At 39.7% G+C, this 17,194-nt stretch overlaps 1 protein-coding gene and 1 long non-coding RNA gene across 2 annotated transcripts; one reads left to right on the forward strand and one right to left on the reverse strand.

The window, feature by feature from the left end:
• The first annotated feature begins 4,042 nt into the window (after positions 1-4,042).
• On the forward strand, positions 4,043-6,750 carry gdf15 (Growth differentiation factor-15). The gene is made up of 2 exons (XM_078791006.1): positions 4,043-4,380; positions 5,781-6,750. The coding sequence occupies exons 1-2, from the start codon at positions 4,077-4,079 to the stop codon at positions 6,530-6,532; spliced, it is 1,056 nt and encodes a 351-aa protein (XP_078647132.1). The 5' UTR covers positions 4,043-4,076; the 3' UTR covers positions 6,533-6,750.
• A 1,594-nt stretch (positions 6,751-8,344) lies between these two features.
• LOC144898576 (uncharacterized) lies at positions 8,345-12,503 on the reverse strand. Its single transcript, XR_013627462.1, has 3 exons — positions 12,403-12,503; positions 9,002-9,318; positions 8,345-8,701 (listed from the first exon to the last, which is right to left on the reverse strand). It is a non-coding gene; the product is annotated as an uncharacterized LOC144898576 (long non-coding RNA).
• Positions 12,504-17,194: the final 4,691 nt, after the last annotated feature.

Genomic DNA, 17,194 nt, shown 5'->3' on the forward strand with positions numbered 1-17,194 from the left:
CCTGCGGGCCACATTTGGCCCGCGGGCTGCGTATTTGAGACCCCTGCTATATGATGTTGTTGATGTTGTGATGTTGCAGCTCAATCCACCTCTTAATACCACAATTATGTAAACCATCGACAGTATACAAAAATGCAATATAACAATGCATGGTCGTACTGCATTGGGGAGTAATATTACCATTACTATACAGCAAGAGACCCAGTAAACCCTGTATCTTCAAATACATCATTTCTTAACTCCAACACTCTACGCTGCAGCATCATCTAAAGCAGTTCAGAATCTGTTTTTATCTGTTAACTACCGATGTCGGTATCAGATTTTTTTCCCGATCATGAAAAACAATATTTAAAAAATGCTCTGCGCAACTTGTACTGTATGTGTTCATTTCACTACAGGAGATATGTCATGTTACAAATATCGTTATCGGCTGATAACGGTACTGACCAAAAAGCCAAAATTGGACATGCCTAATATTGGTATACTCTCGCTTAATTGTTCATTGAATGCATGCGTGGGTTTTCTCCGGGTACTCCGGTTTCCTCCCACATTCCAAAAACATGCTAGGTTAATTGGCCACTCCAAATTGTCCATAGGTATGAATGTGAGTGTGAATGGTTGTTTGTCTATATGTGCCCTGTGATTGGCTGGCCACCAGTCCAGGGTGTACCCCGTTCCTCGCCCGAAGACAGCTGGGATAGGCTCCAGCACCCCCCTCCACCGACCCTCGTGAGGATAAGCGGTAAATGAAAATGAATGAATGCTGCACTCTTCCTGTGATGATGCGTTCAAGCACACTGGCAACTTTGAGTGTTAAGGCACAGGCTTTTACAGATCAACCAATCAGAGGGACGGAAAAATACTGACGTTATTGTACCCTAGTAGCTCGACCAGCCCCATTGCGAATAGTGTTTAAGTGACATGGGCCAGCACTCTGGATTCTGAAGGCCCTGGGCAGATAACATTGACATTGCAACACATAGAAGCTGCAATATGATTGGATATGCACATTCATACATTACAAAATGAAGATACATAATAGACCATTGGGACTAAATTCATGGAATTTAATGGAACAAATAGAAGGATTAAGTCGTAAATGTAGATGTAAATGTAGTGTTTACGCTAGCAGACAAGGCTAACGGCACACCACTGCAAAATCTGCAAATTGAGTAAGGACCTCAAACAATGCACAACGATGAGGCAATTCAAGAAACAATACAAGCAGTTGATGTTTGCTAAATACAAGGATGAAGAGTCTTGAACCAGTCATGATGTGCTATATATATCACTATATTGACACTTACTATGGTACCCATTATGGCATTGGATGCTCATATCACCTCCTACTTTGGTACGAGATGCATTATTAAAAAAAAAATAAAAAGAAGAAGAAAAAACCTTAAACTGTATTATGGAAAGCAGGAAGTGAACAAATGTAACAGTTACTGATTGTAAAAGTACCAGATGGAGGGGTAGGATTTAATAAGCTTTGCTTCTTCCTACTCCCTTTGGACATGTGGAACTGGGAACTGATTATGGGATGCACTCAATTGGAATCTGATGCATGTTCAAATGAAATAAAACCATTACCATTACCATTACCATACAAAAATCTGCAAGTAGCATTGGGATGATTTCCTACTAATTGACTGGTTTCATGTAGACTAATCTCGGGTAAGCTCTGGCAAGGCTCAAGTCAATGGAGTCATCTTAAGGTCATCTTTAATAAAGCAATAAGTAGCCTGCAAAATAACATTGTATCTCAGATAATTGCCTTAAGTAACCCGCCTGGTATTACACAGTCCCAAACAAACACAAAGTAACAAACACAAGTAGTGATTTCAAAGCAAAATGTGTTAGAGGCCACTAGAGGGCGTTGTAGTGATGCATATTTATGTTCTAACAGATAGTCCTCACATGGCCTTTTTATGTCAGACAAGTGACTTGACAGTGTCGAAACATGAAATGATTTATTATTATTCAAGTAAGGCATAATAATTGATGAAGCTACCATTTTTTTTAATCGTTATGATACCTAAACCACCACCGTAAAGTGAAATGTAAAGCTATTGAATACCATATGCAACACTAATATGCTGTGTTTGTGTTCCTCTTTTTCTGTAATACCTTTAATTTACCGAATATGTAACTATTGCAGGACAAACTTCATGATTGCATGTACCTGTATGTGTGACTCACAAAACACCTTTCACACACTTGCAAGATTGTATTGCCTGATGATTGCTCCATTACCTCCATGACTCACCTCTTGGAAATTCACACACACACACACACACACACACACACACACACACACATGCATGCACAAACACACATATACACACGTACGGGAAAGTATATATCGTCTTCCTTTAGGCCGACACCAACCTCGTTCTTTGTTTTGGCTTTTTTCTATCTTGTTTTGGCTTGCTTGTAATCATTTAAACCCGGGACGTCACCTCCTCACAGGTTGGCTTTGGCTTTAATGATGCAACGATGATTTCACTCTAATACGTTTTTTATCCTATTATTGAAATGATTTCTATTGCTTGAGGAAAATGGCCGCACCCTAAATTTGTGTCTGCTCAACATTGCTTTCACCTAGGCTGGTATTTTTCTTATAAAGCTTGCCAGAGTGTTTGCTGGGTGTCTATAAATAGTGTGAAAAAGTGTTTGCCCCCCCCCACACTGATTTCTTTGTCACACTTAAATGTTTCAGATCATCAAACAAATGTAAATATTAGTCAACGACAACCCAACTGAACACAAAATGCAGTTTTTAAAATCAGGTTTTTATTATTAAGGGAGAAGAAATCCAAACCTACATGGCCCTGTGTGAAAAAGTGATTGCCCCCTAAAGCGGCACCCTTAGCAGCAACGACTGCAATCAAGTGTTAACTTGCAATGAGTGTCTTACTGTGCTGGGGAGGAATTGTGACCCACTCATCTTTGCAGAATCTTTGCATTCAGTCACACATTCATTCTCATAAAAATCTCATAAAAATCTCATAAAAATCTCATAAAAATCTCATAAAAATCTCATAAAAATCTCATAAAAATCTCATAAAAATCTCATAAAAATCTTATTAAAATCTCATAACAATCTCATTAAAATCTCATAAAAATCTCATAAAATCTCATAAAAATCTCATTAAAATATTTTCTTGTTTAGTTGTATTTCAAGTATGTGCCAAGGACCAATTACAAATTAGCAGCGGACTGTAAATTTCCCCAGGCCGCACTTTGGGCACCCCTGTTGTAACTACAATGTTTAACGTTATTAGAGCCCTCATATTACCCGATATAATTCACATAAGTGCAAAACTAACTTGTTCCCCTGGGGAGTTGAGTGCTGGGGGGACAGAGTATGCCATGTTTTCACGAGGGATTTTTTTTAGGGATTATTGTGCCTGTTGTGGTATTGTTCAAATCTGCAATAAACGCCTGTTGTTCTGGCGATCAAGTAGCGTTACTAACATAACTAACATAACATAGTTTGATGCCTCACATTTATGGTGGTGTGATGTTTCCATGCACACACATAGCTGACATTTTTTTTGACTTGAACGCTATTCAAGACTAAACATCATCCTAATTATAAAAACAGAAATCATTTAATAATAATGATAGGAGATTTTTCCCACAATCTGGTTTTCTCTGTGAATGCTGCATAGTAAATTGGTTCCCAAAAGGAGGCACTAGTGCCCCTGGGGTTGAATGAAGACACTCTTGTGTCACTCTTCTTCCAGCAATCAATAAAAACCCTGGAGGATTAGATTTCTTATAGTTTACTAGAAGTAGCTGTATGTTGTTATTTGTTTATATGACAAATTACCCAAGTGAATGTTGTGTCTTCATTTTTTGTTCTCATTTTGAACCTAAAATGGTTCCAAATATTCAAGGAGTCACTACAAACTTCATGGAAGAAGTCTTGCCCCATCGGAAGCTCACCTGACCTGACCAAGGGGCGTGGCAACGCAGAAACTCTATAAATGAAAGCATGCCAAGAATTTCATTAACAACATTGAGAACGCTCATCCACGCAGCTCCAGCGCTCCCAGACCAAAGCCACCATGTTCAGATTATACACATTCATCTCCTCCTTGCTGCTCCTGCTCTCGTTCGCTAGCTTAGGGGAAGGTTGGCCTCACCGAGCCCGGGAGGGCACTCTTGATGTGGACACTCTAGTGGAGGCAGTCAAGATGGGAATCCTTAACTCCCTTGGTATGGACAAGGAGCCTCAGCTCACGCAGAAGGTCTCGGATGAAGAACTGAGCAGGATGTATCAGCTCTACTGGGACAAACTGGGGGAGATGAGGGGAAATTCCACCCGGCCGGTGAGGACAACCATGTCGACTGTGCTTTTTCCAGCTGCAGGTGAGAGATTAGTCGGAGTACCAGTAGTATCTCATGACTGACACACCTACAGCGCTGGTGGCGTAGAGTGACACGGAGTGAAAGGATTGTGTGAGTGGGAGTAGGAAGGAATGTTTGATGCAGAGTTCATTCAAGAAATCTAACCGGCGCATGCAGACAAAGGCTGAATAACGCAAACACTTTCCTTCTTGCATTTACCAAGCATGACAGGCACACCTTATGGAACCTCTCTGACTTCTATGTTGTTGTGTTTCAAGTAACAAGTATAAAGACAAGTCAAACAAACACGAAATAAAACAAAAATAAAGTAAAACTACTCACATTCTGAATAATACTTCACTGGTATGATATTACTAAGCCTTGAATTGCACAGACATACACCGGAGTTTTCTGTATGATTTAGTTTTTTGGTTGAAAATGTATGACAAATATTACCAAAAAAAAAAAAAAAAACAGGTCCATATCAAGCACTGAAGTTACTACATCAAAAAAAAACCAGAACACTTCTCTGAACTAGACTAACCACCTGGCATGAACATTTGTCAGTCGTAAACTCAGACTTGCTCATTTTCTCGTCCAGTTTAGTTTGAGGAAGAACGTCGCTACGGTTGGCTAAATTGTTCATGTCAATCACGACTTGGCGCTTTGCGCTGGCTAAACATGACCTGCTTCGGTGGTTAGAAAAAAAAAAGGCATATTACCCTACAACAGCCACAATAATCCCGAATAAAAACACAGGCTACCGTTGCTGCAGTAACCCAGGCCAAGCTAAAACTCAACTCTGAACCGTAGAGCGTCACTTCCTGTCTGCCCGCCACTCAGCTCTCCTAGGAGCACAGGTCTTATTTATGTCTTAAATTCCTTATTTACTCTTTTCATGTCTGTTATAAGACTGTAAATGTGACTATAGGGGTGTTAGTTCATGTCTAAAGGGCTCCAATAATGTATTAAGAAGGTCATAATATTCGATTTGATTGGGGTTTGGAGCCAATTAACTTCAATAAACGAGGGTTGAATTGCTTATACATAGATAGTAATGTATCAAAATGCTCCACCACCCCGCCCCCCACCCCCTTTTCATTCAAATGGTCTGTGTGTGGAATATGTTTGGACATCCATGTTTAACTAAAGTCTCACAAGATTTGCTAACATCTCACATGATGACTTTTGAGGCATTTTGGTTCAACTCCAATTTGTACGACTGTACAGGCTCAACTCTTGATATTTCGGATATCACGGTGCTTTATGCTTATAAAATATTTAGTTTTCATGCTAATGCCGCCTGTGTTCCAGTCGCCTTAAAATTGTATTTACAAGGTGCATGCAGCCACATAATAACAGAATATTGCAAACGTTTTATTGCCTCGTTTTGACACTTTCTATGCACTTTCTGTCTACAGTGGCGCCAATAAAAGCACCTCAGAGTGAAGAACAAGCACCGCCCGGTCCACACCCGCAGTGGTACAGAGCTGTTTTCCAAAAGAACCCAAACATCCACATGGAAATGATGCTAACCCGAGCTGAGCTGAAGCTTTCCAGGCGTATCCTCATCCAACCAACACAAGTGAACGTTAAAGTCAAGAGGATGAAGGTGTTGAACTCAACGACATGGACACAAACAGGGTCTCGTGATAACAACACACTCATGCCGCATGCGACGGTGGACATCAGCTCTAAGGTGGCGAAGTGGATAAAAGCAGATGATAAGTCGCTGGTTGTTGATGTAAGAATGGCTGAGGGTGAAGGTGACCCAATACTTTCTCTGGAATTAGACTTCACTCGGTCCAAATCAGCACACGGCGTGAGACTGCCTCGCTCCAACAGGGAGGATGACTGCAACGACCAAGGATGGTGCTGCCGCAAGTCAGCTAACGTGTCATTCAGAGACATCGGCTGGACGGATTGGGTCGTGGCCCCGACGGAGTACACCATGCACTTGTGCGACGGCACCTGCCCGCACAACTACAAGCCTGCCAGCATGCACACGCAAGTGAAGACTCGACTGCACCAGATCATGAAAGACAGGATGCCGCGGCCCTGCTGCGTGCCGGCCTCGTACGAGCCCATGGTCCTCATGCACTACGATAGCAAGGGGAAGTTGAAACTCACACCTTTTAATGACCTAATAGTCAGCAAATGTCACTGTGCCTGAAACTCAATCAAAGTTGATGAGTTTTTCTTAGGATAAAGCATGTTACTGCTGATGTTTTGTTGTTTTGCTTAATGGTTTATTTATTTAAACTTTCTATTTATTGTGTTAAGTCATCTCATATGTGTTGTATTGTCTTACATTTCAGTCATATCAAATTTATCTCTGCTAACCTGTTGCACTTGAATTTACAGTATCACACCTTTCATAATAAAACAACGTCCAGGAAATGAAAGTCTCTCATTGGCTATTTCATGACTAAATTATAGTTGAGTGGTGTATGCAGGTCAGGGTGTATCTGTATTTGACATCAGCTGATTTAGATATGACAACTTCGATATCTGCGACCTTGACCTTGGCAAGGGATGATGTGTACATGATTAGACGTTGACTGTGGAAAAGTTCACTGTGTGCTCTTAATTTAGCAGGAAATTGTGCAAAAAGCTACATGTTACCATCATAGAAAAAAGTCTTAGACGTTTGTTTCGTGTTCATTTTAATGATTTGTAATGCTTTGCTTTGTAATAATCCATGAGTGAAATCGTCCGAACCCTCGTGAGGAAAAGCGGTAAAAAATGAATGAATGAATGAAATCGTCCGATACCGATACCGACACCAATCACTTCCATGCAGTGTAAATGTTTAAATGTACTGTTGGCTATATCAGGGGTCACCAAGGTGTTTTCTTGTGAGAGCTACTTTCACGGCGGCACGGCGGTCGAGTGGTTAGCGCGCAGACCTCACAGCTAGGAGACCAGGTTTTCAATATTTCAGTATTGAACAAAGCAAAATTTGTTCTCAATCAGAAATCACTCCACACTCTTTATTGCTCTCTGGTTCTACCATATCTTACTTATTGTGTGGAAATATGGGATAATAACTATAAAAGCAATCTTCACTCGCTAAATGTACTGCAAAAAAGGTCAGTAAGGATAATTCATAATGCCACCGACAGATTTCTAAAATCACTAATACTTCAACTTGCTAATATAGTTAATATTCAAACAGCTAAAATAAATGTCATCCAATACTTCTCTACAAGAGAGGAGAAATATGATCTCAGGGAAGAAGTACATTTGAAATACTTCTATGCTAGGACTACGTTATGCTAGCCATAGCATTTCTGTATGTGGAATCAAACTATGGAATGGATTGAGTAAGGAAATCAAACAATGCACAACGATGAGCCAATTGAAGAAACAATACAAGCAGTTGATGTTTGCTAAATACAAGGATGAAGAGTCTTGAACCAGTCATGATGTGCTATATATATCACTATATTGACACTTACTATGGTACCCATTATGGCATTGGATGCTCATATCACAGAGTACTTCAGTACAAGGTGCATTATTTAAAAAAAAAACTTAAAAACCTTAAACTGTATTATGGAAAGCAGGAAGTGAACAAATGTAACAGTTAGTGATTGTAAAAGTACCAGATGGAGGGGTAAGATTTAATAAGCTTTGCTTCTTCCTACTCCTTTTGGACATGTGGAACTGGGAACTGATTATGGGATGCACTCAATTGGAATCTGATGCATGTTCAAATGAAATAAAACCATTACCATTACAAAATGGAAAATACTACATCCTCATGGGAATAGAGTGAAGAGTTATCAGCCCATACCGATGTACGTATATATGTATATATATAGTATATATATATATATATATATATATATGACAAATCTCCTGTGGTGGAATGAACACATATGTGTTGTATACAGCATTTTATATTGGTGTGGATGATGGGGGGTCCAACACCGATATCAACCCATATAGCATTTTTATGCTGATATTGGACATTCCAAATGATAATAATAAAAGTTGCTTTGTCATACTTAATCATTCATTTTCATTTTCTACCGCTTTTTCCTCACGAGGGTCGCGGGGGTGCTGGAGCCTATCCCAGCTGTCTTCATTGAGTGGATAAATTCCAGTAGTACCATGACCACAATGTACTCAAAAGCGTTCACACAACCGATCACCAGCCAGCAGAATGAAAGCGCAGCAACAGTTCATTGAGTTCTATGAATGTGGGACAACGTAGACGTCGTCATCTTGCGGGTCCGGTAGAATGGCGAGGTTACAGGCAGGATCGTTGCTGTATATTGCATCATCCGGTGAATCACACTGCAAATACAAATCGTCTTGGAGTATGCAAGGTGGCCTGCGGAGAAACAATAATGTAAACATTGCAAAGCACCAGAAAACACGTGATGACAAATATGAAGTCATCAGTGTGGATTTCCTTTTCCCACTGTGCATCATAAAAATCCAGCAGTCAGTCATCAGTCATCAGCTGATTTGTTTGACTAAAACGGAATTAAGTCAAATGAGGAAATACGCTGTTTCTTCATTGGTTTCCGTTCTCTTCTCTTTTTTGTTTACTTCACTTTCATATTTGACATACCACAGTCGGAATTTCCTGAGTGAACATATAAGTGAGTGGAAGAAAAAATTGGCACACCTGCTTTGGGGCCTGATTCCACTTTTCTGGGCGCTCAGGTTTTCATAGATGGGAGTCTGATCGGCCGATGGCGTCCTGATCATACTAGCGTACTCTTTGTCTGGTGTCCCCATACAGTCCTCCTTTTGTTTTTTTCTTTTTCCACGTAGCGACAGAACCCATTTGTTCTTGCTGAATTTGACCAGTAGTACAACAGCTGTGGCCACGAGCGTCAGAAAGAAGAGCGTCAGCCCCACGGCGAGACCGGTTGGGGAGGCGGGGGCTGCGCATGTTGTGGTGCCGTTTCCAGCGACGCAGGTGTTATTGAGTCGCATGACCTGCAGAAAAACAAACCACATTTACTTACAACATTAAAAACAACTGCTCGAGCTGTAGTCTTGGTACCTTGTATGCCCTGGTTTTTGTAGCATTTGGTAATGGTAATGGTAATGGTAATGGTAATGGTAATGGTAATGGTAATGGTAATGGTAATGGTAATGGTAATGGTAATGGTAATGGTAATGGTAATGGTAATGGTAATGGTAATAGTAATGGTAATGGTTTTATTTCATTTGAACATGCATCAGATTCCAATTGAGTGCATCCCATAATCAGCAAAGCTTATTAAATCCTACCCCTCCATATGGTACTTTTACAATCACTAACTGTTACATTTGTTCACTTCCTGCTTTCCTAATATATTTTTTTTTTGTCCTGTACCAAAGTACTCGGTGATATGACCATCCAATGCCATAATGGGTACCATAGTAAGTGTCAATATAGTGATATATATAGAACATCATGACTGGTTCAAGACTCTTCATCCATTTGGGTTTCATACATGGTAAGGCCAAACAATGCACCCAACAAACTAGTCGTTTGTCTGTGTATCATTAACACAGAATCAAATGTCCGACTGAAAAATTTGACTCAATGTTGTTAAAGGGGACCTATTATGCTTTTTCCATTTTTCCGACCTATAAATGTAGTTAGAATGTTGTATTCTCGTGTTAAACGATGCCAACGTTTCAGATAATGAGGTTTTTGCATTTGGAAGTGAGCCCCAAGCAAAGTTTGGGATGGTTCAGAACACTCGGTTTCAGAGGGCGTTGCTAAACTGTTCATTTGTGATGTCACAGAGGAGCTCCCTTATGGGTGTGGCTGTAGGCACAATACGCTCTCTGCCCTCCCTCAAGCTATGCTTCCCCCGCCCCCTCCCAGGCTCTCCTTCCCTGTTTACGAGGCAAGCTAAGGTAAAAGTTATTGGAACATGAACGTGAAATATCAATCAAACTGTTGCTGTAGCCAGAAGCAGTGCGCTATCGCCGGGAAAGGTGCATTAATGTCGGACACGCTATGCGTCCACGCGGCGCCCTCACACCCGGCTTCTGAGCTCCACTGCACCAATGGTGCCTCTGACAAAGAGTGTCCGACAATGAGTGCTCCTCCTCGGGCAGGAGAGGTTGGATGCAGCACCACACGTCCGGCTTCTCCTGAGCTCCACCACACCACTCTGAGTTCATAAACGGTAAGTCTGGGGTCTCCAGCCAGCCAGACACATTTCAATTTCATCAACTCCTATACATTAGAAAGTGGGGTTTGTTCGTCGTTAGGAAGCACTTTGGCCGTGTGACCAATCATAGCGGAGTGGGGGTGCCCAGAGGCGGGCCGTGGGTGGAATAAATTAACAGACCGTTTTGGCAGGAAGCACAAATTCAAGGAAATACAGCTGGAATAGGTGCAGATTCTGGAAGATCTAGAATGTTTTCTGCTCTACAGGAGTCCACAACTCAATAGAAAGGGTTACGTACTTTGGTACGAGGTGCATTATTAAAAATTTTTTTTTTATAACTTTTACCTTAGCTTGCCTCGTAAACAGGGAAGGAGAGCCTGGGAGGGGGCGGGGGAAGCATAGCTTGAGGGAGAGCAGAGAACGTATTGCGCCTACAACCACGCCCATAAGGGAGCCGGCTCCTCTGTGACATCACAAATGAACAGTTTAGCAACGCCCTCTGAAACCGAGTGTTCTGAACCATCCCAAACTTTGTTTAGGGCTCACTTCCAAATGCGAAAACCTCATTATCTGAAACGTTGGCATCGTTTAACACGAGAATACAACATTCTAACTACATTTATAGGTCAGAAAAATGGAAAAAGCATAATAGGTCCCCTTTAACAACATTGAGTCTCATTTTTCAGTCGGATATTTGATTCTGTGTTAATGATACACAGGCAAACGACTAGTTTGTTGGGTGCATTGTTTGGCCTTACCATGTATGAAACCAGTCATGATGTGCTATATATATCACTATATATATATATATATATATATATATATATATATATATATATATATATATATATATATATATATGGCATTGGATGCTCGTATCACCTCTTACTTCGGTACGGGACAAAAAATAAATTAATTCCCAAAACAAAACAAAAAAAAACCTTAAACTGTATTAAGGAAAGCAGGAAGTGAACAAATGTAACAGTTAGTGATTGTAAAAGTACCAGATGGAGGGGTAGGATTTAATAAGCTTTGCTTCTTCCTACTCCTTTTGGACATGTGGAACTGGGAACTGATTATGGGATGCCCTCAATTGGAATCTGATGCATGTTCAAATGAAATAAAACCATTACCATTACCATTACCATTACCATTACCATTACCATTACCATTACCATTACCATTACCATTACCATTACCATTACCATTACCAAGGGTTATTTCTATACTGCATGAGTCCAACTGAATTCAAAACGTGTCTTTTACAAAAGTTGACTGTTACAGTAGTTGCTTTCAACTCCTATCTGGAAGTCATTCTCCGTCGCCCCTCACTGACTTCATCAAGGGTTGATTCTGTAGTTCTTTGTTAACTTTCACTAACACTAACTAACACCTCAGGGCTTTGATAAGAGAGGTGAGAAATACTACTGAATTCAAGAAGAAAACACCAAAGTGTCGTCTGTGTGGCTCTCCCTTCCCCTCTTTCCTTGTCACTTATCACCTTCTTTGTCAACAAGAGTATTTCTCGCCATTTTCTGCATTTAAAATGATGATTATTCTCTATAAAATGTGTTTTGTGTTAATATTTGGAACAGATTCGGATAAAAAAGCGAGACATAACTGTATCTTGAATACACTGAAGGCCTTGAACACGTTTACAACAACAGTTGATAATCTTGGTAGGTCTATTCAGTTTTTAAAAGGTGTTCTCATCTACATTCATGTCACCACACACTACAACATTTAGCGTCCTGAGACTGGATTTCATTTGACAACATGTTCAGTCCTCTAATACCAATAATTACATTCGGTAATTGCTATCTTGGCAGTATGTCAAGTATGGTTGTTTTAAGTAGAGGAAGAATTGTTTTGACATATACCAGTTGAAAATAGACTCTTAACATCTTACCGATCGGATCTCCAAAGTCGTGCGTTGTGAGCTAAGTCATGTCATTTGTCTTCTCCACTTCGCCGCACTTGTAACAGTCAAGTTCCCCTTTTCTGACATCTTGGAAGTGGGCAATGAAGAAGCTAAAATCATACTTCCTGTAAGGGCTCTTTATGAAAGTCCACACTTTCTAAATCCGGAGTCTCAAACTCAATTTACTTGGGGGCCACTGGAGCTCGGGTCTGGGTGAGACTGGGCCACATCAGGTTTTCCAAAAAAAACCCAACGCTTTTATTATAAACAAAAAAATTTAAAAAACGTTGCTTTGGTTCCAATTTTCTACAAGAAAAGCTCTGATAAAACGTTCCACTGTTCTCAAATATCTTTCTTTTTATTTTTCTGCACAAAATAAGTCTAATAATAAATAAATATAAATAAATAAACAAATCAAGAATAAAAAAATCAATCAATCAGTAATAAATAAATATAATAATAATAATAAAACGGCAAATAATAAAAACTTAAGAAACCACATATAGTTGGTGGGTAGACAAATTATTTTTTTCAGATTAAAATGAACAAAGCATTATTAGAGCCCTGTAGACATGACAAAACACGACTATAGTCACATTTATACTCTTTTTATTTACAACATATTGCGCAACTGCAGGGTCTTGAGACACATGCTAACTCGCAAACTAGAGAGCTAGCGACCTAAACGGTAGCCTTCAAGTTATTTCCTTTAAACTTAAATAGCCAAAAACTTACCACTTCCACACGGATAGGGAGGATAACTATTAACAGTTATTTAACCTTTAACATGAACATTAATCAAACGTAATAATTTTTTCTGGGTACATGATACCATACAGCATCCATATCAAACTTGCGCGGGCCGCACTAACATTAAACTTTCATATCAAGGCGGGGGCCTCAAACTAGTGTCCTGCGGGCCACATTTGGCCCACGGGTCACGTGATTGAGACCCCTGTTCTAAATGATTAAATTTACCCAAATTGGATTATTCAATGTAGTGTGACAGTCCTGCACTAGACGCCACTTTCACTCTTGAAGGATATTTGTGTTGGGTTCTATTAAATCCAGGGCCCCTTGAATGAGTCTTTTCACAAAAATGAAGTGCATATTTAATACTGAACATGTTCTCAGACAAACAGCAGGACTTTTACCTCCCCCTGCTGTCAGTCTATCTCCAAACAAGCAGGAGCTATCCACCAATAAGCAAAACAAATCAAAATCATGAAAACGGTCCAAATAGTATGAAATAAATAACACGATTAGTATGCGGCTCAAAAGATCGGCTGTGGCGAATCCGTAATCACGAAAAAGCTGAAACAAACAAACAATTGATATTATTTAAATAATGTATTATATTATTATGAGTTAATTGGCAATGTTAATGATCAATAAATATATAAATAATTAAATATCAACATTATTCATTCAAGGTTAAGGTTTTTTAAAATTTTTTAATTTTTAATTTTATTTTTTTAATAATTATATGAGCATCCAATGCCATAATGGGTACCATAGTAAGTGCCAATATAGTGATATATATAGCACATCATGACTGGTTCAAGACTCTTCATCCTTGTATTTAGCAAACATCAACTGCTTGTATTGTTTCTTCAATTGGCTCATCGTTGTGCATTGTTTGATTTCCTTACTCAATCCATTCCATAGTTTGATTCCACATACTGAAATGCTATGGCTAGCATAACGTAGTCCTAGCATAGAAGTGTTTCAAATGTACTTCTTCCCTGAGATCATATTTCTCCTCTCTTGTAGAGAAGTATTGGATAAGGAGTTAATATAAAATAAGGAGTTAGTATGTTCTCTGTAGGCGGCATTATGAATTATCCTTACTGACCTTTTTTGCAGTACATTTAGCGAGTGAAGATTGCTTTTATAGTTATTAGCCCATATTTCCACACAATAAGTAAGATATGGTAGAACCAGAGAGCAATAAAGAGTGTGGAGTGATTTTTGATTGAGAAAATGTTTTTCTTTGTTCAATACTGAAATATTTCTGGCCACTGATGAAAGTGATGCAGAAATAAATAAATAAAAAATTCTTTAGTGATGTTTTTTTTTTTGCCAAAAACTGATATTTCGATGTTGTCCAAACCGTCCAAAACATGTGTTGTATACAGCGTTTTTTTAAATGTCAGTTTTCATGATTTAGAAAAAAATCTGATACCGATATCAACTGATGCATTTAATGAGTGTAACACCCATAAAATTGTCTACTGGTTAGCACATTGACCACATGTTGGTTTTAATCTCTGTTAGGAATCCCCAAAGTCAGCTGGGATAGGCTCCATACCCCTCATTCATTTCTTACAAAATGAATTAATCAATGCTAATATATTCTTATTATATACTGTTATTTTAATATGTACAGTGAAGAAAATAAGTATTTGAACACCCTGCTATTTTGCTATTTCTCCCACTTAGAAATCATGGAGGGGTCTGAAATTTTCATCGTAGGTGCATGTCCACTGTGAGAGAGATAAACTAAAAAGAAAAATCCAGAAATCACAATGCATGATTTTTTAACAATTTATTTGTGTGATACAGCTGCTAATAAGTATTTGAACACCTGAGAAAATGAATGTTAATATTTGGTACAGTAGCCTTTGTTTGCTATTACAGAGGTCAAACGTTTCCTGTAGTTTTTCACCAGGTTTGCACACACTGCAGGAGGGATCTTGGCCCACTCCTCCACACAGATCTTCTCTAGATCAGTCAGGTTTCTGGGCTGTCGCTGAGTTTGAGCTCCCTCCAAAGATTTTCGATTGGGTTCAGGTCTGGAGACTGGCTGGGCCATGCTAGAACCTTGATATGCTTCTTACGGAGCCACTCCTTGGTTTTCCTGGCTGTGTGCTTCAGGTCGTTGTCGTGTTGGAAGACCCAGCCACGACCCATCTTCAATGCTCTGACAGAGGGAAGGAGGTTGTTCCCCAAAATCTCACAATACACGGCCCCAGTCATCCTCTCTTTAATGCAGTGCACTCGTCCTGTCCCATGTGCAGAAAAACACCCCCAAAGCATGATGCTACCACCCCCATGCTTCACAGTAGGGATGGTGTTCTTCGGATTGTACTCTTCATTCTTCTTCCTCCAAACACGCTTATTGGAATTATGACCAAAAAGTTCTATTTTGGTCTCATCTGACCATAAAACTTTCTCCCATGACTCCTCTGTATCATCCAAATGGTCATATGCAAACTTAAGACGGGCCTTGACATGTGCTGGTTTAAGCAGGGGAACCTTTCGTGCCATGCATGATTTCACATCATGACGTCTTAGTGTATTACCTACAGTAACCTTGGAAACGGTGGTCCCAGCTCTTTTCAGGTCATTGACCAAGTCCTGTCGTGTAGTTCTGGGCTGATTCCTCACCTTTCTTAGAATCATTGAGACCCCACGAGGTGATATCTTGCATGGGGCTCCACTCCGATTGAGATTGACCGTCATGTTTAGCTTCTTCCATTTTCTAATGATAGCTCCAACAGTGGACCTTTTTTCACCAAGCTGCTTGGTAATTGCTCCGTAGCCCTTTCCAGCCTTGTGGAGGTGTACAATTTTGTCTCTGGTGTCTTTGGACAGCTCTTTGGTCTTCGCCATGTTACAAGTTAAAGTCTTACTGATTGTATGGGGTGGACAGGTGTCTTTATGCAGCTAACGACCTCAAACAGGTGCATCTGATTCAGGATGATACATGGAGTGCAGGTGGACTTCTAATGGGCAGACTAACAGGTCTTTCAGGGTCAGAATTCTAGATGATACACAGGTGTTCAAATACTTATTTGCAGCAGTATCACACAAATAAATTGTTAAAAAATCATGCATTGTGATTTCTGGATTTTTCTTTTTAGTTTATCTCTCTCACAGTGGACATGCACCTACGATGAAAATTTCAGACCCCTCCATGATTTCTAAGTGGGAGAAATAGCAAAATAGCAGGGTGTTCAAATACTTATTTTCTTCACTGTATATGTACATGTATGGATATGGGAATGGAAACGATGATCACAAATGACAAGACTATAGCTTTAATGCTAAATGCCAACATGGCTTTTGTTATGACAAGACAGTAGTGCTGCAAAAAAGGAAGAAAAATCAAAATCAACCAACCACTGAGATCAGCAACATGCCCCCCCCCCCACCCTCCCATCTTCACATAACACATTAAACTTTCCCTCTTTATTCAGCACTAGTCATCAAGTGAGCACTCTTCTTTGCTATGCTTGCCCTTGATTCACAGCTTGTTCTATGTTGCCATGGTTACTTTAGAACCAAACTACACTCCCTTCGACGGCAGGTGAAGCAACTGTACTGCTCCTTATGTGAAAAATATAAACAAGAAACTATACTCGGCGTATGTGGAAAATTCTATCCGGTGAGTTGTGTGCGAATGTATTTAGGAAAAAGGCTTTTAGTGAGGCAAACCTAAAATGGTTTGCACATGTTGTCATCTGTGCAGTTGCCTTAAAGTGTGAAAGTGAACCTCCCACTGCAGTTAAGATGCAAGTATGGGCTTGCAGGGATAATTCATGAGGGGGAACTGGAGTAGACATTGTAAAAAAAAAACAATTCTTAAAAACAGGCACGATGCAAAATAAATTGTGAAACTTTCCTACCTCGGAGGTCGTGACACAAAAATAAAAACTTCAGTTATTAAGGTTGTTTCCAACATTTAAATGGCCTGTGATTTTCACGAGTACTATTGTTGTAAATGATAATAGAAAAAGAACGCGTTTTATATTGAAACGATCAACATGTGAGTCCA

This window comes from Doryrhamphus excisus, linkage group LG6 (genome assembly GCF_037039965.1).
Source record: "Doryrhamphus excisus strain RoL-2023G ecotype Guam linkage group LG6, RoL_Dexc_Guam_v1.1, whole genome shotgun sequence".
Classification (NCBI taxonomy): Eukaryota; Metazoa; Chordata; class Actinopteri; order Syngnathiformes; family Syngnathidae; genus Doryrhamphus; species Doryrhamphus excisus.